Here is a 25,887-nt window from a genome sequence, read left to right as displayed (position 1 = left end):
CAGCCCTCTGTCTAGGTAATCTTTTCCGACTACATTTTTTTCCTGAATTGATGTAGGGTTCATCCAAAAATAACGTGAGATGATTTGGAGGTTTTCTTAAGATTTTGCAGTTTTTTATTATTTTTAAAAGTAGTCCAGATAGTTGAAGTTTCAAAGAAGAAGGTTGACTTTTTTTACCAAAAGAAGAACAAAAAAAAAAGGTGAATAAATTTTCAATCAAATAGTTGAATTTTGGAAACTAGAAAAGTGTCGATTTTTAACCAGAAATGTAACAGTTACATTTTCGTTAAAAAAATAAACGTTCAACCCGAAAATGCTCATTTTTAACTAAAAATTTAATAGTTGATATTTAAATATATATATATATATATTAATGAAAAATTAAAAAAAAATTTTTAACCCAAAAATACGAATTTTCAACAAAATATATGAAAGCTTAAATAAAATAGAATAATTTTCAAACACAGCTGCCTTTTTAACGCAAGTAAAATTGATTTTCTACCGAAAAAGTGGTTTTCACTAAATATTTAAATTTTCAAACAAAGAAATCAATATTTAAGCAAAGTAATGAATCTTCGATTTTAATTTTTAACCAAGTAGTTCAACTTTCAAACAAATAGGTGAATTTTTTTTTCAAGTAAAAAAAAAGGAGTTTAGAAAAAATACGTTAAATGTTAAAACCAAAAGGACGAATTATCTACAAAACAGTTGTATTTTCAACACAAAGATTAATTTTCGACCAAAAACGACCAATTTTTTCAAAAATACATTAATTTCAATTAGAAAAGATAAAATTTCAATGAAAAACATCAATTTTGACTGAAAAAATATTAATTTTGAAGCGAAAATGAGAATAATTTTCAAATAAAATTATAAATGTTTTAAAAAATTAATTTTTAATAAAGTAGTACAAGTTTAACCAACTAGTTGAATTTTCAACCAAACAATCCAATTTTTACCCCAAAAAATTTATTTTTTTTTAGCAAGAAGATTATTCTTCTACAAAAAAAATCCGAATTTGAAGAAAAAAATTGATTTTCAAATATAGTTGTTGAATTTAAAACCAAAAGGACGAATTATTTACAAAAAGGTTCAATTTTCAAACCAAAACACGATTTTTCAACAAAAAAGGTAATTTTTTACCAAAAACTTAAATCTTCATAAGATAAGTTTAATTTTTAACAAAATAGCTAAATTACTACTAGAAAAGATCAATTTTCAATAAAAAATACCAATTTTTAAGTAGAAATGGAATATTTAAATTGTTAGTCAAAAAATTAAGTCTCAAAGAAAGAAAAGAATAGCTAAATTTTCAAACAAGGTTGTGAATCTTACAAAAATATTAATTTTTAACAAAATATTAATTTTTCACAAACTAGTTCAACTTTCAACCAAGTGGTTAAATTTTCAACTAAGAAAGAAATATGTATTTTTAACTAAATATTTCAAAGTATAGCCAAAAAGATTAGTTTTTTCGAAAGAAGGTTCATATTATACCAGCCAACAAGACGAATTATCTTCGAAAAGATTGAATTTTCAAATCCAAAAATTAATAGTGCAAAAAATTATATCTCAACAAAAAAACAACTAATTATCAACAAAATAGTTGCATTTTCAAAGAAAAATATGAATTTTCAGCTAAATTATTGAATCATTCAAACATTGAATTTTCAACAAAAGAGTTCAACTCAAAAGATAATTTTTAAACCCTGAATATTATTTTTCCAAAAAAGGAATAATTAAATTTTGGATTTTTAATCAAAAGAGATGAACTCCGGACCAAAAATATAATAGTAGACTTCTCAACAAAAATTAGTGTTTTTTATTTGGTTCTATTCATTTAGTTTGCATTTTGCGAAAAAACAAGAAAAAGGGCTTAAAGGCTACCGCCAGAGTAATTTCAGAAACGTATGGTAAGTTCGGAGATTTCTAAAATGATAGTTTAAATTATTCAAGGGGGTTTCAACCAGAATCTAGAACCAATTAAAGCCTTAAGAAAGCTTCAACTGCTTCTAGATTCTGTTTGAAACCCCTTTAAGTAATTTAAACTATCAATCTAGGAATGTCCGAATTTACCCCACAAGTCCAAAACTACCCCACTTGCCGTTATATCTCTTAAAGCAGAAAAAAAAACAAGAATTATTTTTAATTTATCTTTAGGAAACGTAGTGAATGTTATCTAAATTCGTAACGAAATTTTCATTACTCCCCCAACCCCACCCTTAAGGACCGAAGTTTCGGTGTAACCTTCTCCCCCACAAATTGCAAACGTAATTTATGGACGACGCCTTACTACCTAAGTTATTTGATCTAACGATGACCTGAAGTTGTTGATAATTTTAATTTTATGCAGAGGTTTGTTGTAACTTCCAGATGCCGATTTATGTGGCAAGACTAAGGTCGTGTTCCTCTATGCTAATACTATTCATTCGATTATCTTAAAAATAGCCTAATGTATTTTCAAATCAAAGAGAAGATGTAGGAGTATTTAAATTTATGTTAACTTTTGTCAAGGACCTTTAAAAAATAAAATTCGTCTCTATTTAAGACCAGATTTTATTAGTTTGAAGTTTAGTCTCTTAAGGACTTCTCAGTTTGGCACTCCTCTTTCTCTCTGCAGAAAAATTTCTATTACCGACTTTTAACGACATGTAGAATTTTCGAGGGTTCGTGTCTCGTACTAATTTAGCACGGACACGAACCCTTGAAAATAGTCTATAATATTTTATAAGCACGTAAGTTTTATTGTTCGTTAATAAATTCAACTATTTTGTTGAAAGTTCGTTTTTCTGATTGAAAATTTAAGTATATTTGTAGAAAATTCACTTCTTGTTGTAAATTTATATTTTAAAGTTAAAAAGGCAACTGAAAATTATTTTTTTTTTTTCAAAAATTATTTTTTTCTTAACTTGTCCTTTTCATTACAAAATGTCTCCTTTTTGGTCCAAAATTTAAACGATTGATTGAGCATTAAAGAAAATACAATCAATTTAATTTTTTAATTTTTTCATGACAATCAATTACTTCTTTTTTCCCTTTTTGATTAAAAAATTCATCCTTTTTGGTAAAAAATTTAAATGTTTTGTTGAAAGTTTTTTCTAAATTTAAATTTAAAGTATTTTCATAGAAAACTTACTTCTTGTGCAGAATAAAGTGTTGAAAAATGTAATGAAATCTTTTTTGGATGAAGATTTAAATATTTTTGTTTTAAGTTTTCTTTTTTATTTGAAAATTCGTCTGTTTTGGTAGAGATATCATCTTTCTCGTATAAAAATGCAACTGATCGGTTCAAAATTTACCAGTTTGATTAAAAAATCCTTCTTCCTGGACAAAAATTAAACTGTTTTGTTGAAAATTCAACTATTTTATTGAAAATTTACTTCATGTGTAAAAGTTATGTTTTGGTGTTGAAAAATGAACTTAGATTTTTTTTATTAATATTTAACCATTTTTTTATTTAAAAATGTAACCGCTTTGGTAGGAATTTCATATTTTTTGAATAAAAATGCAATTATTTGTCTAAAAAATCATCAATTTTGTTTAAAAGTTATCCTTTTTGTTAAAAAATTCAACGGTTTTGTTGAAAATTCGTATTTTCGGGTTACAAATTAATGTTTTCGTAAAAAATTTGCTTCCTGTTTAAAATTTATAATTTAATGTTGAACAGTTAAAAGAAATCTTTTTTTTGTATTAAAATGCAACTATTTTTTATTGTTTTTGAAACTATGTCTATTTTATTTTAAAAAATAACATTTTCGTTAAAAAATGTAACTTTGTTATTGGAAATTCATCTTGTTTCTAGTTCTTTCGTAAGTCGACTCTTTTTTTATTAAAATTCAACTATCTTTGAACATTTTTTAAAAATTAGTTGGTTTTGGTAAAAAACTAATATCCTGGATAAAAATGCAATTATTTTGTTGAAAATTCAACGATTATGTTAGAAAGTCACCCTGTTCGGTGGAAAATTAAACTTTTTTGTTGAAAATTTGTATTTCTGGCTAAAAAATTTAAATATTTTCGTAGAAAATTCACATCTTGTTTAAAATTTATATTTCAATGTTAAAAGTCAACGGAAATCTTTTTTGATTGAAATTCTACTATTATGGTTTTAAATTTTACAAAAAAAAAAGAAATTCATCCGTTTAGTAGAAATTTCATCTTTCTTTGATAGAAATGCAACTGTTTGTTTAAATAATTTAACAATTTTATTTGAAAAATCATGCTTTCTGATTGAACATTCAATTATTTCGTTTCAAAATTAAATGTTCTTTTTGCAAAGTTAACTGATTTTTTTAAAAATGAAATTCACCTTTTCTAGTAGAAAATGTTTTTTTTAATTTAAAAAATCGTCTGTTTTAGTAAAAATTTCATGTTTCTTGGATAAAAATTCGACTATTTAAAATTTCAACAATTTTGATGAAAAGTTATTCTTTTTGGTTGAAAGTAGAAATGTTTTTGATGGAAATTGGTCTTTGTAGTGTAAAAATTATAATGTTTCCGTAAAAAACTTATTTCTCCCTTTAAATTTACATTTTGGTGTTAAAAAGTCAACTGAATCTTCTTTTCTTTATTAAACTTTAACTATTTTAAAAAAATTGGTCTTTTTGATTTAAGAGTTCATCTATATTAGTATAAATTTCATCTTTCTTGGATAAAAATGTAATTATTTAGTTCAAATTCAACAATTGTATTTAAAGCTCGTTTTATTTTTATTGAAAATTTCAGCATTTTCGTAGAAAATTAATTTCTTATTTAAAATGCATATTTTGATGCTGAAAACTCTACTGAAAGCTTTGCAGGATGAAAATTCAACTCTTTTTTTTGGAAAATTTGTCTTGTTGATATAATAATTCATCTGTTTTACTTGGAAATTTAGTTTCTAATGATAATAATAATAATAATATTTATTTTTTTAATGAATTTTTTTTAGTAGTTTCGTTAGTGGTAGTTTTATCTTTGGCTAAAAATTTAACTTTTTATAAATTCGTTTTTTTGTTGTTATAAATAAAAGAATTTTAACTTAAAAAGTAATTGATATTTTTTAGTTGAAAATTCCGATTTTTTCGTACAAAAATAATCTTCTGAATTTTAAATTTCATTTTTTTTTTATAAAACAGAAAAATTTTCATTAAAAATTAATTTGGTTTGCTAAACATTCATATTTTCTGTTAAAAAATTCCATTTTTGTTTGGAAAATTCGTATTTTGGCTTGAAGGTTGAAAGATTTAGATCAACTTTTTCTCCTTTCATGACTCAAACATCTTTATTTGTTGAAAATTTGTATTGTTTGTTTTGAACCTCATTTAAAAAAAAATTGTATTTGTACGTTTAAATATCAACTATTACACCCTTTTGTTCAAAATTGATCTTTTTAGACGAAAAATTCAACAATTTTGTTGAAAATAAAATTCTTTTCTTATGAATAAAATTAATTTGTTCGAAGTTCAAGTAGTGCGAATTCGTTTATCACAGAAATAAGTTATTTTTCACTTTTAAAATGAATTCGCAACCACCCGTCATATCTTGTTTTGAAAAATAAAATCTTCATTCATTTGCATATTAGATTACATCGTCTAAGGCGAAGAATGTCATGAGAACAATCAAGATAAAGCATTATTATGTCACTCAAATTTATCAAAAATTATAATAATTTTCTAATCAGTGTGATTACCACAAAGTGCAATTGAGATTGAAAACAACCTTTATTTGCTATTTCATAATTTCCAATGTCTTCGTATCAAAAAAAAAAAAATTTAATATATTTTTGAATTTTTTTAAACAAGTAGTTTTTCAGTGATACATATAGTACTTTTAAGAAAAAAGTTGTATGCCAGTTATTGATTTATCGACTGGAATTAATGCGCAAATGAACGAAAGCAATTACAATTTTTATGCATGTTTTGCAAAAATCAGTTTGCAAATAAAGGAATGTGTCTCGTAAATATCTGTGGTTTTTATTTATGTTTCGAAAAGTGCGTCGTTGATTTGAATATCAAGTTTGGATGAAAATGGTATTCTTTGAGGTTCCTCTGAAATCCGGAATACTACAGAACATTAAGTGAACTAATTAATGCAAAAAATAGTATTTAGATTCGAAAATATTTTTTTCTATTTTCTATTATCAAGTTAATGACAATAACCTTAGATAATGATAATCGAATTCTCGATAAGGAATTTATTTAAAAGTGAATAAAGAAAGTCGTTTATGAAAAACTGGTTAGTATAACATAACGGTTTTCAGCTTTTATTGTAAGAAAACTCTGAATCATTTTATTTTATTTTATCCTATAATATGACCTGTCTTAATTGACGTAATCATGCAAGTAAGGATTCCAATAAATATTTACCATTTTTATACCGGTTTTAAGCCTTGAGTCGCATGGGATAAAACATCAAAGCTTCCACATGCGGAAAACATCCAATGCATCATCATCGTTCATTACAATCTTCCTTAAGGGTGACGTAATGCATTACATTTTTTTTCTCCCATTCAGCAACGGACATATATATCCATTTTTGTGTTAAAAAATATTGCAATTTAACTATTTTCTTCAGGATTTGTGTACATTTTCACGTTAGTTTTTACTGCAGATTGTACTTTTTCATAATTATTATTGTACAATTAATACACTTTAAAATCATTTTTGTTATACAATCTTTTAGCAGAAATTGTACGATATAAAATTTCTGTAATACACAATTCACTGTTTTATATATTGCATTTTGTATTATATGGTGTATTTCAACCATTGGTTTCTGTTACAATTTTTTTATTGTATTGTATAGTTTGTATTTTTATTTACATTCAATTATTTATTGTATAATTGTTGCGACTTTCAATTGCGCTACTATACATTTGTGATACCTTACAATTACTTTGCTTCGCCCTGGTTACACTATTTGTTTCTTGTACTATTCAATTTTTTAAATTTTGAAATGTTTTTTTTTCATTTTCTGCAATCTGATATTGTTAGATTGTACAATTTTAATACTGCACAGTTTTCATAATTGCTGTTACATTTTTAAATTCTACAATTTTGTTTTCATAATTTTTAGCACACAGTATAATGATAAAATTGGTGTACCGTGCAATACTTGTATCATAGAATAGCTGCATCGTGCACTAGCTGTATCGTACAATAGCTGCGTAGTACAATAGGTGCATAATACTACAGCTGGGTAGTGCAATAGATGTATAGTAGAATAGTTGTATCGTTAAGCAACTATAAAGTACAATAGCTGTATCGTACAATAGATGTATAGTACAATATGTGTATTGTTAGATAGTTAAATATTTTTACAGTTTGTTGTGCACAATGCAATGATAAAACTATTATACTAATGCAATACTGCATTGTTAAATATTTTAATATTTTTACAACTTGTAGTACACAATATAATGATAAAACTTTTGTACTATGCAATGCTTATATCCTACAGTAGCTGCAGAGTACAATAACTGTAGAGGAAAATAGCTGTATAGTACACTAGCTATATCGTACAATAGATGTATAGTGCAATATCTGTATGGCTAAAAATTAAAATCTTTTTAGAATTTTTAGTACACAATGCAATGATAAAACTTTGGTACTGTGCAATACTTATGTCGTATAATAGCTGCAGAATAAAATAACTGTATAGTACAATAGATGTACAGTACACTAGCTGTGTCATACAATAGATGTATTGTGCAATATCTGTATTGTTCAGAATTAAAATCTTTTTACAATTTGTAGTACAAAATGCAATGATAAAAGTTTTGACTGCGCAATACTTATACTGTACAATAGCTGCAGAGTACAATAACTGTAGAGCACTATAGCAGCATAGTAAACTAGCTGTATCATGCAATAGATGTATAGTTAAATAGTGAAATATTTTTACAACTTGATAAAGCTTTTGTACTGTGCAATACTTATATCGTATATTAGCTATGGACTAAAATAACTGTATAGTACAATAGCTGTATAGTACACTATCTGTATCGTACAATAGATGTATAGTGCAATATCTGTATTGTTGAATAATAAAATATTTTTGCATTTTATAGTACAATATGTAATGATAAAACTTTTGTACTAATGCAATAGCTGTATTGTTAAATATTTAAATATTCTTACAACTTGTAGTACACAATGCAATGATAAAACTTTTATAGTGTGCAATAATTATATCGTACAATAACTGCAGCGTACAATAACTGTATAGTTCAATAGCTGTATAGTACACCAGCTATATCGTAAAATAGATGTATAAAGCAATAGCTGTATAGTTAAATAGTGAATTATTTTTTGAATTTATAGAACAAAGTGCAATGATAAAACTTTTGTTCTTTCCAATACTTATATCGTACAATAGCTTTAGAATAAAATAACTGTATAGTACAATAGCTGCAGAGTGCAATACATGTAGAATACAATAGCTGTATAGTGCGAAGACTGTATTGTTAAATAGTTAAATATTTTTATGATTTGTAGTACACAATACAATGATAAAACTTGTGTACTATGCAGTACTTATATCGTACAACAACTGTATAGCACAATAGTTGTATGGTACACTAGCTGTATTGTTAAACTGTTAAATATTTTTACGATTTGTAATACACAATACAATGATAAAACTTGTGTACTGTACAATAATTATATCGTACAATAGCTGCAGAGTACAATAACTGTATAGTACAATTGTTGTATGGCACACTAGCTGTATCGTACAATAGATTTATACAGTGCAATAGCAGTACAGTTAAATAGTTAAATATTTTTACCATTTGTAGTACAAATTGTAGAATGGTACTAAGCAATTTTTGTATCAGGCGAATGCTTTAAATGTCAAATTATTGTATAATACAATAGCTGTCTTGCACAATTTTATTGTTTTACTGAACAATTTTGGTATCGCTCAGTTGCTGTATTGTGCAATTCTTGTACTCTCTAATTCGTTTATACTATAGCGTATTGTAGTTTATTGTAATTTATTTAAGTCAATTTGGTTTATTTTAGCTTTTTATTTCTTTGATGGCTATTGTATTCTTCTATTCCTAATTGCTATTATTTGTTATTCATTGTTTTATTATATTGTACTTTATTTCAGGTTTGTGTAGTTTATGGTTTTTATTGTATGTTATGATATATTTACATACTTTCTTATGGTTTATTGTAATCTCGCATATTGTTTCGTTCTTTGTTGTACTTTATTGTAATGTATTGTATCTTCTTGTTCTTTGCTATGCTTTGCTGTGACTAATTTAAGTTCTAAGCACATTCCTAATCTTTTGTAGTTTTCCACTCTTTTGAGTTTATTGTAGTCTATTTTTTAAAATGTTTAAAGTTGTTTAATTCATGCTTAAATGGTCGGAGATTTTCTTTTGAATCATGCCTTGCATAATATTTTTCCATCCCTAATTGTAGTTTTTGTTTTGATACATTGTAGTTTACCGTATTTTTTGTAATTCATCATAATCTATTGTATTTTTAGCTCTTTATTTAGTTTATTGCTATTTATTATAGCCTTATGCAAGCTTTACAAATTTTTGTGGTTGTATGTAGATTCCAGACTTTTTGTGCCTTATCGTAGTCTTTGTTGTTGTTTTTTTTAAAGTTAGCGTTCTTCAGTGGGATCTAAAACATTTTTGCATACTATCTTATAGCTTACTTTAAGGGTATTTTTGCATACTTTGTTGTAGATTGTTGTGATCTATTGTATTTTTTCGTCCTTTCATGTAGTTTATTGCATCTATTGAAGTTTATCGTATGCTGTTTTATTTTATTGTACTTTGTTGTATTTTGTCAATTTTCGCTGTAGTTTATTGTGTTATTTTGTAGTTTTTTACACTTGTGAACTTTGTTGTAATGTTTGTTATTTTATTGCTGTTGTCAAAGTTTATTTTTGTTTAATTTTATCTACTCTATTTTTTCATATTATTGTTCTAGTTTATTGTGAGGGTACACTTCATATGACGAAAAGCTTCAGATGGTCGAGAAAAGTTTTTGAAATCGTGATTTATGTTGTTAGTTTTCCATAATTTCTTGTTGTTTACTGTAGTATTTATTTCTAAACGTGTTTGTATTTTATTGTGATCTATTGTAGTTTTTCGTTATTTATTGCATTTCATTAGAATATATTGTAGTGTACTGTTATCTTATTTTTGTTTATTTTATATGCTTCTGATACATTCAATTTTTTTTATATATTTTGCTGCAGTTTATTGAATTCTAATGTAGTTTGTCTTTTTTTGTCTTTTTTCTGTTTATTGTAATTTTTGTTCTTCATTGTGATTTATTGGGATCTGTTGTATTTTTTTGCATTCTGTTGATTTCTTGTATTTTTTAATGTTTTTTGTACTATATTTTACTCTTTTTAGTTTTTATTGAACTAGTTTTTTTAATGATTTTTAAAGTGTGATGTACGTAGTAGTTTCTGGTAGTTTGTTGTAGTTTACTTTGATCTCATTTTTGTGCAATGTGTTATGGTAATCCTTTCTAGCTTTGTTGTTGTAAATTTGTATTGTAATTTTTTGTTAAAACTGTGTTTAAGTTTATTGTAATATATTGTAGTTTACCGCAGCTCTTTGTAATTTTTTGTAATCTATTATAGTTTGTCGTTCTTTATTATAGTTTTTTGTTACCTACTGTAGTTTTATGAACGCTTTTGATTTCTTTTTAGTTTTCTGCGTTTTATGTAATTTATTTCAGTATTTGCTTTCTACTTTATTGTATAGCGTATTGTGATCTTATTTTTCTTCGTTATATTTTATTCTGATATATTTTAGTTTCTATATTATCTTGTGATTTATTGTAATATATTGCATTTTACCGTACTTTTGTATAGTTGAGTGTAAAATATTGTATTTTTTTATGATTTGTTGTAGTTTATTGTTCGCAGATAGTTTATCTAGGTCCTGAATTAATTTTTGAAATAGCCAAAAAGTACGTAAGACTATTTGGAGGGGAGCAGGAATATAGTAAAAAGTGACTGTTTCTTATAAATTAACAAAGCAGTTCAACTTTCAACTATAAGTAGTTAAAATTTCAAATTTAAAAAGTGAATTCTCAAACAACAATAAAATAATTTATATTTTAAACACCGAAATATTTTCATTTTTAACGGAAAACAGTTGAATTAAAACAAAAAAGACGATTTTTTTCACCAGAAGATATACATCTTTAAATTTAAAAAAACGAATTTTTTTAACAAGAATTAAATTTTCAACAAAGAAATATTGTTCAATTGAATCAAAAAAAGACAAATAATTTTTCACCAAACCACTAAATTTGTACCAAAAGAGGCGCATCTTTAAGTAAAAGAAGACGAATTTTTCGCAATATTTAGATTTAAATTTTCAACCAATAAATATTTTTCGTCAATAAAGGATAAAAATCATTAAAAACGTTGAATTTTCAAGTAGAATAATTTTATTTCGACAAAGATCAATTTTCAACAAATGACGTAAATTTTAAACCAAATAGTCGAATTTTGAAACTAAAAAAATATCAATTTTTAATCAAAAATGCAATAAGTTAATTTTTATAGGGAAACTTTTCTTAACAAAAAAAAAACAAATTTTCTTCAAAATAGTTGAATTTTTACCAATACTTAAATTTTCAGCTAAAACATACTAATTTTCAACATAAAAGTTCATTTTTATCTGAGCTGTTCAATTTTCTACGAGAAATGTAATAATTATTACAAGATTCTGGTCTTTGAATATTAATGGTAAGAGAAGATGAAAAAATGATCAAAAAAAAATTACGGAATTTTCGCGGTAACCCTGATATAACAATATGTAGATAATTTATATTTCTTTCTTTTGCGGTTACTTCCTCCTGAATATATAATCTTTTTAGTTATAAATGTTATCATTTGTTCGAAAATTTATTTATTTTTTAAAACTCAAAGATTGATGATAAGAACTAAACTAAAATAATTTTTTAATAAAAATTCAAATTTTATTGTTGAAAATGTACCTTTTTAATTTGAAAAGTCTTTTTGCATAAAAAGAAAACTGTTTGGTTGAAAATTTAAGAATTTTGTTAAATTAAAAAAATTCAAGTATCTTAATAGAAAACTCACTTTTTATTTGAAACTCATATTTTTATCTTGAAAAGTCAGGCTGAAATCTTTTTTGGGTGAAAATTCAACTATTGTTTAGAAAATTTTTCTTTTTGATTTAAAACTGCATAATTTTTTGTAGAAATTGTATCTTTTTTGATAAAAATGCCATCGATTGGTTGAAACTTCAACAATTTGTGAAAATGTCATCCTTTTTTGTTCAAAATTCAACTGTTATGTTGAAAATTCCACTATATCATAGAAAATTCACTTTTTATTAAAAATGCATATTTGAGTGTAAATAATTCAACTGGAATCTTTTTTGTACGAATGTTGAACTATTTTTTAAAAAATTGGACTTTTTTAATCAAAAGTGTATCTGTTTTAATATAAATTTTATCTTTTTCGGATAAAAATGCAACTCTTTTGTTGAAAATACAGCATTTTTGTTGAAAAGTCATCCTATATAGATGAAAATCAACTATTTGAAAAAATTGTGTTTTTGATCATAAAATTAATGTATTTTAGTAGAAATTATACCTTTCTTTAATCGACAAGCACCTTTTTAATTAAAAATTCAACAATTTTGTTAGAAAGTAATTCTTTTTGGTTTAAAATTTAATTGTTTTATTGAAAATTGATCTATTTCGTAGAACAATTCCTTTTTCTTTAAAATGCAATTATTTATTAATTTTTAATTATAATAACTAATCTTCAACGGATAAAATAAGCTTTCAATATTTATGGTCGAAAAGTAGATTTTCTTATTCAAAATTAATTTTTTAAACTGAAAATGTAACTATTCCATTTTCTGTCGAAAATTGATCCTTTTTGATAGAAATTGAATTTTCTTAGTTGAAAATGCAAAAGTTCGGTTGAAAATTCATTTTCTCTCATTGAGAATTCAACTATTTGGTTTAAAATTTAGATTGAACCACTTTGTTAAGAAATCAATTTTTTACTGAAAATTTATTTAAAAATTCATATCTTTGCTTGAAAGTTCAAGTATATATTTGAAAACGTATATTATTTTAATTGAAAATTTAACTGCGTGAGTGAAAGTTAAACTACCTTGTATACAACTTTTTTTTTATTAAAGGTTTATCTCTTTCGTTGCAAATTTAAATATTTTGATGAAGATTAGTTTATTTTCTGACACATCATATTTGTTTTAATCTGTTTATAAAAATCATTTGTTAAGAATATTACAAGATTAAAATTCTGGTATTTGAATGTTAATGTTCAGGGCAAATAAAAAAATTGGTGAAGAAAAAATGAGGAAATTTTGAAAATGAAGTTTTTATCCGGCAAAGCATGTATTTCTCATTATTATTATGCCATGGGGGGGGGGGTGAGTATAGATTTTTATATGATCTAGAATTCCACGTGATCCAGAAATAACACATCCATTCCGCAACACCTCTCTGACCCAGAATTCTGATCAATCTCTCCACCGATCAACCCAAGCGAAGAGCTTCACAATGTTGCCATATAAAACCACCACTCGCTGCCATTAGTAGGTAGGGTCTTTCTCAAATAAAAAAAGTTTACATAAGTCTTAACTCCCATATCTCATTAATTCTAAAAACCATAAATTACCCACAGTAAGAGGAGGGACACAGGAGATGGACATAAATATTTTGTCACCGTTCGTTCCAGGGGGGGGGGGTCTTGTAGTGGATCTGCAATCCGTTGCGTAATTCAAGTACGGCCCCTAAATCCTAATTTATTGATACAAATCAAAGGGCGGGTCCCAAATCAGAATTGCTCGAGAAATTCAATTTAAAAAAAGAAAGTTCACGATTCGATCGACAAGCTTCATGTCTCCTGATAGGAGGCTTTCCGATAACGAGTATAATCCGCGTCCCGCGACTGGACGACCTTTGCAGTGGAGTAAGCTTGACCTCAACTTCTGAGGTCCCCAGTCGTTGAGACATGAGACAAGCGCATCGAGTTCGCGGGACTGGCGCACCGCTTGGGCCCAACCAACATCTGGGGTGGGGGGTCTAAATAAGGTATTACCTTACGTCTTACCTTACCGAAGATCCGCGAATGAGAATATATAAAGCGGAAGGCTTGCAGCGCTTCTTGAGTCAGTTCAGTGAAGCGTTTCCATCGGAATATTGGGAATAAAAAATATTTTATAAACAATCTGACTAGATTGTTTAAATTCTCGTCATGAAGGAATCGGTAAGTTCAGTGGAAAAAATCGATTCGTCAAATGGAATCTAACTACCCCTCACACCAGTTTCGGATTATATAGTGAATCCAGTGAAACCAAAAGCCGTTTTTCATCCCTCAAAATACATAGAATAAATTAAATAAGTAAATTATTGGAACTAATTAATTTAATTATTATAAATGAAGTAACTCGGCTCATTTTCCAACATTTTGTTATAAATTTTACAAAGAATCACATGTCATTTGAGAAAGTTATGTATGATTCCGAGAAATTTTTTTATCATAGCGAGAATATTTCAGTGGATTCAATATGAATGACATTTTTTTCACTTATAATTCTTTAAAATTCGTAGTTTATTTTTCTCGATAACAAAATATGACTCCTCGGCTTATATATTTTTTTTAACATTTAAATAATACATTTTCCAGATATTTCTGGATAAAATATTCATCAAAGTAAAATTAAATTCGACTTTCTGAATTTTACTCGAATTTTCTATAAAATTCCATTTGCCAAATTTTATATACTTATTTATCACATAAATATATTAAATTATTTTATATGAGCACATGAGCACTAGTAACTTTATTATTAAATCATAGTGTAAATAGTATTTTTACAATAAATAAAAGATAATTATTTTCATATATTTTCATTGCATTATTTAAATTTAAACAATAATTTCGAAGAGAAAATTAATTAAAAAAAATAAACTGCATTGTTAATCATTTTTTTATAACTTATCATTTGAGAAGAAACCCCATTTATTTGTTGCTGAAAATTTCACTATGTTTTTGAAATGTTTTATTATTGTGAATTAACTTTGTTAACTTATAATTTAATCATTCTATATGTTTGGCTAATCATTGAAAATTTAGTCTTTTTTGGTAGAATGTTAATCTTCTTGATGACTTACTCACCTTTTTGGTTGAAAATTCAGTTCTTTGGTCGGAAATTTAGGTTCCAAATTCCTTTAAAAATTTAAGCTTTGGTTGATATTCTGTTAAAATTAATCTATTTGATTGGAAATTCAACAATGTTGTTGAAAATTTGTCGTTTTTACTGAAAAATTGAACTATTTTTCAGAAATTCTTTTTTTGTTAAAAATAATTTTTTTAACTGATAATTGAACTACTTCATATTATATAATATTAATCTTCTTGGTGACTAATTTAACTTTCTGGTTTAAAATTAATTCTTCGTTTAAGAATTTAACTATTAGGTTAAAATTCCTTTAAAATTTTAAATTTTTGTTAAAAATTCATGTATTTTGTTAAAAATCAATCTTTTTTGGTAGAAAAGTAATCTTTTTTGTTTACAATTAAATTCTTTGATTGAAAAATAGATTATTTCATTGCAAATTATTATTAATTTATTTTATTTTTGAAAATTAAACCATTCGTTATTTAGTAAAAAATGTATCTTCTTTAATATGCATGTAATCTATTTGGTTATAAATTCATGTATTTTGTTAAAAATTATTCTTTTTTTTTTTGTAGAAAATTATTCTGCTTGAACAAAATTCATTCTTTTCTATTGAAAAATAGATTTTTTGATTGAAAATTATTATTATGAAAATTTAACTTCCATTTTTTATTGAAAATTTGCCTTTTTGGTAGAAAAGTTGAAAATTTACCTATCGGGTTAAAAATTAATTTTCCTGCTTGAAAATTCATTATGTCAGCCAAAATATTATTTCTTTGCTTAAAAATGTTGAAAATTCATTTTTTGACTGAAAATTCCCTTCTCATCTTTTTTGGGTGGAAAATTTAATTCTTTTGGTAGAAAATGTATATTTGTGGGTTAAAAATTCAATTTTGTTTATAAAGTCCTTTTTTTGGTATAAAGTTAGACTGTTTTGGTTGAGGATTCAAATTATTTTGTTGAAAATTTGTATTTTTTGGCCATTCCCTACTGTTTTCTTTTTAAAAATCCAAATATATTTCGGCGGAAATATCAACTATTATATTTTGTGTTGAGAATTAATTTTTTTATCGAAAGTTCATCTTATTGAAAATTTAATTATTTTGTCGAAAATTAATTATTTTAACTGGTATAGTAATACTTTTATTCTTTAGAGTAGGGCTTATCAAGCATTTATTTATTTTTAATTAAATTAATTTGTTACATACAAATTTGATAATAATAAGTAAATAAAAAGAGCTTTTCGAAATATAGAGACTTTAAGGATTCTAATTTTTTTCTTGTTGCATTTTTTTATACAGATTGAGTTCTCCAAATTGAAAGTTAGAATCAACAAAATTAGATCTAAAAGAAAATACGAAAAATTTGAAAATTGTAAAAGTAAGTAAAAATTCTTGTACTTTGGTTATAGAAGCAATTAAAAATATTTTGCTTAAGATTAATATTATATTTTGTTCGTTTTACATCTGAATTATTATTTTTTAAAATAAAATTCGTTTAATAATAATATTTGTTTGGTAGAGAATTGAATCCATTGTAACTTATTAAAAAAATTTCAAAGTTGAAAAGAAAGGATGAAATAAAAAACTATTTTTATTTGATATATTTGTTAACAAATATTTTATTTTATATTTATATGTTATAATGTATTTTTTTAAATAATAGAATTTGAATTCAAATACAATTATTTATATTCCAATTTTGTGAATAGTGCGACGTCATTTGTATAAAGTCGTTTCAATGAATTTTAACTAAAATAGTGACAATACAGTTATGTCACGCCAATCAAGAACTAATTACCTGCATAATTACGTGTGAAGATCATGCATTCAGCTTAAGCGTTTATTATAATTTATTCAAAATCTCCAATTCAATTTGTTTATTTAATTAAATTTAACCGTTTAATTTATGTAATGTTCCTAGGTCTGAATTCTCGTAAATCTCGCACTTATTGTTTTTTACTAACTTATTGGAATTTTTTAATCAAAATATCCAAAGGAGGAATTTTAATTTTTTAAATTGTTTGCTAGATAAAATCTAAATTGTAAATGATTATTTAATAATAAAGAAAATATAATTTCTGCGGAAATTAAAAATGATGTAGATTTTTTAAAATTTGTAATGTAATTTCATAGCTTTTTCAGAATCTAGAAAAGTTTCAAGATAATACAAAATTTTCTTAAGATTTCTGAAAATATTAAATGCGATTCTTTATATTGAAATATTAATTTAAAAAGAATATTTAACAATATGTAAAATATTACAGAAAAATTCTAAAGTTTTGAGAATATTAGGAAAATAATTTTGTAATTAAAATGATGTTAAGAAAATCTAAAAAAATGCAGATTTTTAAAGATTTGGTACCAAAATTTTAGAGGATTTTTAAGAATTTTAAAAGGTTTCGAAAGAAAACAAATTTTTCAGACGCTTTTTTGGAAATTTTTTAACAATGTTTTATTTTCTAGAATTTATTTTAGGAATATGTTCAAAACGATTTTTAAAAATTTCAAAAAATTTAAAAAATTGTCAAAAAAGAATATGAAAGATTTTCCAAATAATATTTTAATTTTGCAGAATTTTTCAAAAATTTTATGGAAAATTGAAATCATTAAAAATTTTTAAAACAATTTCAAAAGTGATTAAAAAAGATTTCTTATTGCATTTTTTTTCAAAATGTTCAATATGATAAAAAAAATTTTCTTAAGATTCATAGGAATATTTAAAGTTATTATTTTTTTTTTTCATTTATTTTAAGAAAATATTTAAAAACATTACGAAAGATTTCCAAAATTATCAAAAACGAACCCGGAAGATTTCGTGATATTTTTAGGAATAATTCGAATCCATCCTGAGAGATAATTTAAAATCCTATGAAATAAAAAAAAAATGTGAAATTTTTGAGATTCTATTTCGATATGTCTGAATTGTTAACAAATCTTTTTGAATTTTTTAGAGAAACCAGAAAAACTATATTTATATAACTTGTAAGTAAATAAACAATAAACTTAAAAAATATATATAGTTTTTGGACATTTTTCTTTTGTATTAAAAATGATGTCTTCCACTCAAATTATTATTTGCCTACAATTTTCTTTCTTTTTTGACTAAAAAATATTTTTTTGTTGACAATTTAACAATTCTGTTGAAAGTTCGTATTTCCGTTTCACAAATTTATCTCCTTTGGTAAGAATTAAAATATTTTCTAGTTTTACTGTATCAACTATTCTATTTTTCATTGATAATTCATATCTTTGGTTAAAAGCTCACGTATGTAGTCAAAAATTCAAAAAAATCATCTGTTTGGTTGACCATTTGTAAGGTTAATTAAAAATTTATTTGTTTCGTTGAATATGTTAATATTTCCTTAAAATGTTCTCTTTTCTGGAAAAAATTAAGTCTGACTTTTTAGAATAATTCAGTAGCTTTTAATCTAAAATAAAAATCTTTCTGCATTTAAATATCTACTGTTTCATTTTTCACTGAGAAGTATTAGTTTTTTATTGAAAAATTTAAGTATTTGGTTGAAGATTAACTTTTTTGTTGAAAATTAAATTTGATGTGCCGGAAATTTTCGAAAATATTTCTAAACTTTTTCACGAATCTTAAGAAAATTATAGATATATAACCTAAGAAGCAAATAAACGTAAAAAATTAATTCTTATTCAAAATTTTTATTTTGTGTTAAAAATAATTGTTCCCGCCAAATGGAAAACCAACCTGCACACAAAACGTTTGACTGATGATGCTAATTAAGTTAAATGATTCAACAATTAGTTTTCAGCTTAAGTAATATTGAAAAAAAATATATTTCACAACATAGATCCAATAAAAATGATTTGAGATGTGAGTACACATAAAGGTTAATTATTTTTCGTCACAAATGTGAAGATCGCGTTGCGCTAGAGAAAGACAGGTAATAAATTAAAGGGGCATCCGCAGGTTCAATTATGCGCAGTTACGTAATAATTTTTAAAAGTCATAGTCATTATTGAACAACATTTGGCATCATACTTTATATTTACCTAATGAGGAAACAATCATTAATCTTAAATTGTTAAATTGTACAACTCTCTCTTTTATTCTTTGCCTATTAACATTTAAATAAATTAAAAATTGAAAGAATTAAATATTCACTCGCCAAGACAGGAAAACTGAAATATTTCGAAAAAACAAATTTCTAACAGGGTAAAATTCCGGAATTTGAAAAAATTCGAGAATAATAAAATTTCTGAATTATACAATTCCTAAATAATAAAATTGCCGAATAGGAAATTTTCCAAATAATAAAAGGGACAACTGCAAAATCCTGAAGAGTAAAATTTCCGACACTGAAATTCCCGAATTAGAAATTTTCCGCATAATAAAATTCCCAAATTGAAAAAATCCCGAATGATAAAATTTCCAAATTCGAAAATTTTCGACAGAAAATTGTGAACCATAAAATATCCAAACGAGGAAGTTTATGAAATTAAACAAGTATACTTTTTTAGCAATATTATTTGCGAATAAAAATACAATAATAAAATATTCTTATCAGTTAAACATTATTTTTCTGTTTCAATGTTTCTAAAATTATTGTTTGGATTTGAAATTACAATATTGGAAAAAATACATTTCTGATGAAATTTGTTTTCAGTCATTGTTTTTTTAAATTCAAAAACTTTAATCATTATTTTATAATCCGTGCATTTTATAATTTGTATATTTTATAATTCGGTCGATTTTCTGTTGGAAATTTTCTAATTGGGTTATATTATATGCGGTACAGTAACTTTATTATTAGAGAATTTTTTAAAGGGTGAATTTTATTTTTCCGCAATTTTCGGTCGTTCATAATAAAATTCTCGACAATTTATAATATTACCGAATTCGGCATTTTTATTTAAAAAAAGAATTACCAAATATTTAAAAAATATTTTAGATTTTTAAAGTTTCAAAAAATTATCGTTTTAATTTAAAATACTAATACTTGAAAAAAATCTCAACCAGAAACATAATTTTTTCAATTATTGTTATTTTCAACTGAAAGAATAATTTTATAAACTTTAAACACTACAATTCTTTTGTATTAAAATATTGGATTATTGTGTTTTCAGTAAATAAATAATACTTATGAAGAAAAATTTTTGATTGTTTAAATTCGAGAATTTAAAATTCCGGAACAGTTGATGATATTACCCAAATTACAAATTTCCGAATAATAAAATTTCAGAAAAATAAAATTTGGGTTTTGGAAAATTTATAAATAATAAAACTACAGACAAAAATTTTTAGATTTAGAAAATTCATGAATAATGAAATTTCCGAGTCATAAAATTCCTGAAAAATAAAATCCCAAATAATAAAATTCGGATTTTGAAAATGCCTGAATTGGAAAATTTAACAAATAATATAAGTCACAACAGCTTATAATCATTGTTTTAATTTAAAGTAATTTAAAATAACAATAATTAGAAACGATTTTCATCTAGAAATAGATTTTTTAAAAATTATTGTCATTTTTGATTTAAACAATATTTTTAGAAACTTCAAACATTTGAATTAATTTTTCAGTCAAAATATTTGACAATTGTATTTTTAATAAATAAATAATATTTGTAAAAAAATGTAGCTGTTGAAGTTTGGGAATTTTCTAGTCCGGATATTTTATAATTCGGCATTTTTCTGCCGGGAATTTCCCAATTCGAGAATTTTATTATTCAGGAATTCTCCAATTTGGCAATATTTTTAACGCTTCCGAAATTTAACTCTGCGGGAATTGTATTATTCCGGTATTTTCCAATTTGTTAATATTCTAAAATTTTCAGGAATTTTATTATTCGGGATTTTTCAGTCGTCCTGTTAAGACACTCCTATTTTCGGCAGAATTTAAACGGTTTTTGAATAAAAGATTGTTCAAATGAAATGTAAATTTTTATCAAACTTGGATGGTTTTTAAATTTAGAATGCTTTTAGAATTTGAAAGGATTTTAATTCTAAATTTATTGTATCTCAATTAGAAATCAGACTTCTCTCCATCTTTTTATTTATTTTTTTATTGAAAAATCATCAATAAAATAATAATGTTTAAAATAGGTCAATCGAAATTTGTATTGTATCATTATTCGATGAATGTTTCTTGAATAAAGAAGGGAGCGTTCACAAAAGGCCAAAGTGAAGCGAAGTGCCTTTCCCGCATTTGAGTAACTTGCCGTCTAAGCAAAGGAGGAGGAATCGTGTTACAATGCAAAATATTCGATGACCTGGTGAACCCAGCTTCGACCTTTTATTGTCACGATACTATTTTCGGGATAAAAATTAATTCTTTCGCAACTATTATTTCTCAAATGTTATAACAAAACGAGTATTGTGAATTTTTGTACTATGAAAAACAATTTTTTGTTTACAACTTTTTGAATGTAAAATTATATATTTTTTGTATTGCAAACTTTTTTACAATAGTTAGTGTTCTATATAATAGTTTCCATATTTTGTTTTCTTTTCATCTTTACAAACAACTTTTGTATTCTATAATTATTATTTTTATATACAATTGTTTTATAATGTAGAAGGCAACAATTGTACAGAATTTTTTATCAAGATTAGAGATCACTATAATTGAAGAAAAAAAATTATTCAGAAATGTATTTCTTTCAACCATTCTTATTTTAAATTGAAACAATAATTTTAGAACTTTAACATTACAAAGAACATTTTTTATACAATTATTTCATTATTGTATTTTTAATAAATAAATAATATTTATAAAGAAATTTTTTATTGCATACATTTAGGTATTTTATTATTCGGGAATTTTATTAATCGTGAATTTTCCTGTTTGGAAATTTTATTATTCAGGAATTTTATTATTTGGGAATTATCCGATTCACGAATTTAAAAAGGTTGGCAATTTCATTTTTCGGAATATTTTATTTGTCCTCAATTTCCAATTTGTTAACTTTTGTGATAATATTTAATTACTTTACTTTACAATTATTACAATGTCTTATTATTTCACTGTACAGTTGTAATGGTAAATTTTTGTTTCAATAAATATTTTTTAAATGCCTAATTTAATTATTTGTCATATTGCTGATTAAAACAAAAAGTATTAGAGAGTGAAAATTTAGAGAAAAAAAATTATTAAAGATTATCAACAAGCAATCATTCTAATTTATCCGCTAATAATGTATCATTTAGAATAAAGTTTATAGTCGATTATGCAAGACACCAGGAAATTACTGAAGATTTAATTACATCGTTATCGGTGTAACTAATCGATTCTTATTTTTTTATTTCTCGTAATTAAGTAACACATGTGGGATCATCTTCTTTATTAAAAACACGAAATGACGTTAGATCTTTAAGAAATATTTCCAGGTTCGATTTTTTTATAAATTGAAAAAAAAGTTAATAAATAATTTAAAGAATATCACGATAAAACCATAGATTTCGAACCAAATTATTATTAAAAATAAAATAAAATGTTGTTCTTTTACATCGAAAAATGGCATTTTCAAACAAAAATCATTTTGATTCGAACAAGATGCACACATTTTTAACAATTTTGTATTAAATTTAAACCCATTTTTTAAATGCATTTTTTTAAAGATGTCGCGACAGAACCATGCATTTAAAACCAAGTTATTATTTAAAATTTAGAAAAAGAAACATTCAAAACCATTTACAACATTAAGAATATTTTTATTTATATTCTTAAAATCGACCAGATTCTACTTTGACAATTTTGGAAATCTTAAAAAAATTTTAAGATCTATTTCAATGTTCCCCTAAAATAATTTTCCATAATAAAGAATCACACTAATATTCTCAAGAACAACTTTAAATTTTCCCAGGAATCCTAAGAAGATTTTTGTATTATCTTGACGCCTTTCAAAATCTTTTAAAAACTTGAAAATTTTATTTTTAAATCTTCAAAAATGTACGCCTTGCTCTAATTTTTTGTGAAATCGTTTAATTATTTTTAAAAATTTTCAAAACTTCTAAATTTCTTTTAAAATAATTATAATTGTTACTGAAATTGTAAAAAATTCTGCAAAATTAAAAAAATTGTTAAAAAAATACATGTTTTCAAATAAAAAATGATTAAAATTTCCCCATAACTCCTAAACAAATTTCTGTATTGTCTTTCTGTATCTTTTCAAAACTTTCAAATATGTCTCAAATGTATTCGGATTTTTCTAAAATTTTATGATCTTGCAAAATGATCTTTCAAAATCCGGAATTGAAGGAAATCGTTAACAATTTTTTTCAAATCTTTTAAATATTCTTGTAAAACAAATTGTAAGACCTAAAACTATTAAATGTTTTCCAAAACCTCTTTAAAAAATGTAGTCCCTTAAAACCTTTTGAAGTACTTCAAATATTCAAAATTGGTTTTATTTCTTTTTAGAACTCTGTATTATCCCTTAAATTTCTTTGATTTTTTTTAATTTTCTAAGCTTGCGATATTGACAAATTTCACTTTAAAATTGTATAAATTCTTTTTCGTAATTTGAGGGAAAAATTTTAAATGTTTAAAGATATTTATAAAAATTAATTTTTATAATAAAATATCAATCCAAATTTACCCTGGAATTAAAAAAAAATTATTTTCATTAAAACTTTCAAAATCATTAAAAATGTTTGAAATTTCATTTCAAAATTTTCGAAAATCTACATTTCGTTAAAAAAAAATGAAATATTTCTAGATGTTAAACTATTTTTTTTTAACTTTTTAAACGTTTTAAAACTTCAAAAAATATTTTGAAATAAATTAGTTTTCGTAATTTTTCAAAATCCTAAACAAATTTTAAAACATTAAGAATATTCCAGATTCTTTTTCGACATATTCTAAAATCTTTTAAATTAAAAATTATTCTTTTGAAATAAAACTTAAGTCATTAACAATTTTCCCGGAAATCTTGTCGTCGTTTTTCTCATCTTTTTTATAAGTGTATACAAAAAAAAATTGAAAAATTATAGTGTGATAGCCAAATGTAAAGAGCAGAATTATTTCCCAATATTAAAAAAGATCGTTCACTATAAAAATGATCTCTTTTACCAAAATTGTTTATAAGCATTCAAAAATAAATATCATCATGAAATAAAATTATTATTAGAAAATTCTAAATCTTTATTATTATACTAACAAATATAACCTGATTTTATATTTTAAAAATGTTAATTCACCTGCACATAATGACTCCTCGGATCTCTTCGCCTGGGGTGATGTCTAGAGAGATTGATCAGCGACTTGGGTCGGAGCAGTGTTTGGGAACAAAGGAGTTACTTCAATAAACAATACGAGAATTTTATATTATTTAAAAATTGTAGAACCCCCCCCCCCCCCCCCCCCCCCCCCCCCCCAATCGTGCCCATTTTTTAAATTTCAAACAAAAAAAATATATATATTTTTTTCAGGTGATATTTCTGGCAGCTTTGATAGCAGTTGCAAGGGCCCAACAGCCAACGAGTCCAATCCCAATCCTAAGGCAAAGCCAGGAAGGTCCAAATCCAGATGGCTCTTATAAATGGAGTTACGAAACCGGAAATGGAATTGCGGCTGAGGAAGAGGGCCACTTAAAAAATGCAGGAGCCGAAAATGAAGCAATGGAGGCAATTGGACAATTTTCCTATACTGACCCAGAGGGAAATAAAATTCAATTGGAATATATTGCCAACGAAGATGGTTTCCAACCCAAGGGGGCTCATCTGCCAACCCCACCCCCAATTCCTCCAGAAATTCTTAAGGCTCTCGAATGGAACGCAGCCCATCCAGAAGAAGACAATATTGATTCCCGAAAATAATTTTTTTTTTAAATCAAAAAATCATAGAAGTCAAAAAACAATGAAAGTAAAAAATGCAGTTTTTCAAAAATCTTGAATGGCCCAAAAAAAATTAGATGACTTTTTCTTAGTCTCTTTGTTGCGATTCTATACACAAAAAAGTGATAGATTGCATTCAGGAATAATGTAATTAATTTATTATCGTAGTTTATTAATCAATTGATAAATTAATCAATGCAATCAATGTTTTTATGCAGTCATGTAAGATTTATTATGATTGAAATAGGCATTTATAGTGACAATATTTCCTTTGTAAAATTCAAATTGAAATCACATAAAACTCAATTTGAATTTTTTTTAGAGGAAACGATAAATTTTTAAGTTTTTCAAAATTATAATATTTTGTTATAAATTTTTCTATGGTGGAAAATTTTTATTTGGAGGATTATTTAATTAATAATGTAATTATACTCTAGAGTAATTATGTGTGTGTGCCTCTATAAAATGTGTTCTCTGTGACCAAAAAGAGGGAGGAATTTTAAAGAGAAATGAAAAAATCTAAAAAAAAAATATGATTAGTATAAATTCTTAGTAATCTTCGCTGAGAAAATTCCTCTTTCTATACTCACTTTAATCATATTGTAATTAAGTTTACATTGATGTATAAAAAATGCTGTAAATAAATTATTATGGATTATATTCTATCAAAATGTTTTTTTTATTGTCATTCTTTATTTTCTAATATTTTAAATCATAAAGTAGTTATTCATAATATTTATAATAGTTCACATTAATTCATTATTAATTTTATCTTCTATAATCTTTTTACTCTCTCCTTTATATTAATTTTTTCTGTTCTAAATATACATTTGTTCAATAATCTTCTATGGTATAAATTAGAAGTGTATCAAATTGTAATTTTTTTTTATATCCAGAAATGATTGGCTTATTCTTATTTT

At 24.7% G+C, this 25,887-nt stretch overlaps 1 protein-coding gene across 1 annotated transcript; it reads left to right on the top strand.

The window, feature by feature from the left end:
- The first annotated feature begins 14,107 nt into the window (after positions 1-14,107).
- On the top strand, positions 14,108-25,485 carry LOC117170717 (endocuticle structural glycoprotein SgAbd-8-like). Its single transcript, XM_033357731.1, has 2 exons — positions 14,108-14,244; positions 24,563-25,485. The coding sequence occupies exons 1-2, from the start codon at positions 14,233-14,235 to the stop codon at positions 24,947-24,949; spliced, it is 399 nt and encodes a 132-aa protein (XP_033213622.1). The 5' UTR covers positions 14,108-14,232; the 3' UTR covers positions 24,950-25,485.
- The last annotated feature ends 402 nt before the right edge of the window (positions 25,486-25,887 follow it).

This window comes from Belonocnema kinseyi, chromosome 1, assembly GCF_010883055.1.
Source record: "Belonocnema kinseyi isolate 2016_QV_RU_SX_M_011 chromosome 1, B_treatae_v1, whole genome shotgun sequence".
Lineage (NCBI taxonomy): Eukaryota > Metazoa > Arthropoda > Insecta > Hymenoptera > Cynipidae > Belonocnema > Belonocnema kinseyi.
The sequence above is the reverse complement of the archived record's forward strand: the minus strand, read 5'-3'. Positions and strand labels throughout refer to the sequence as shown.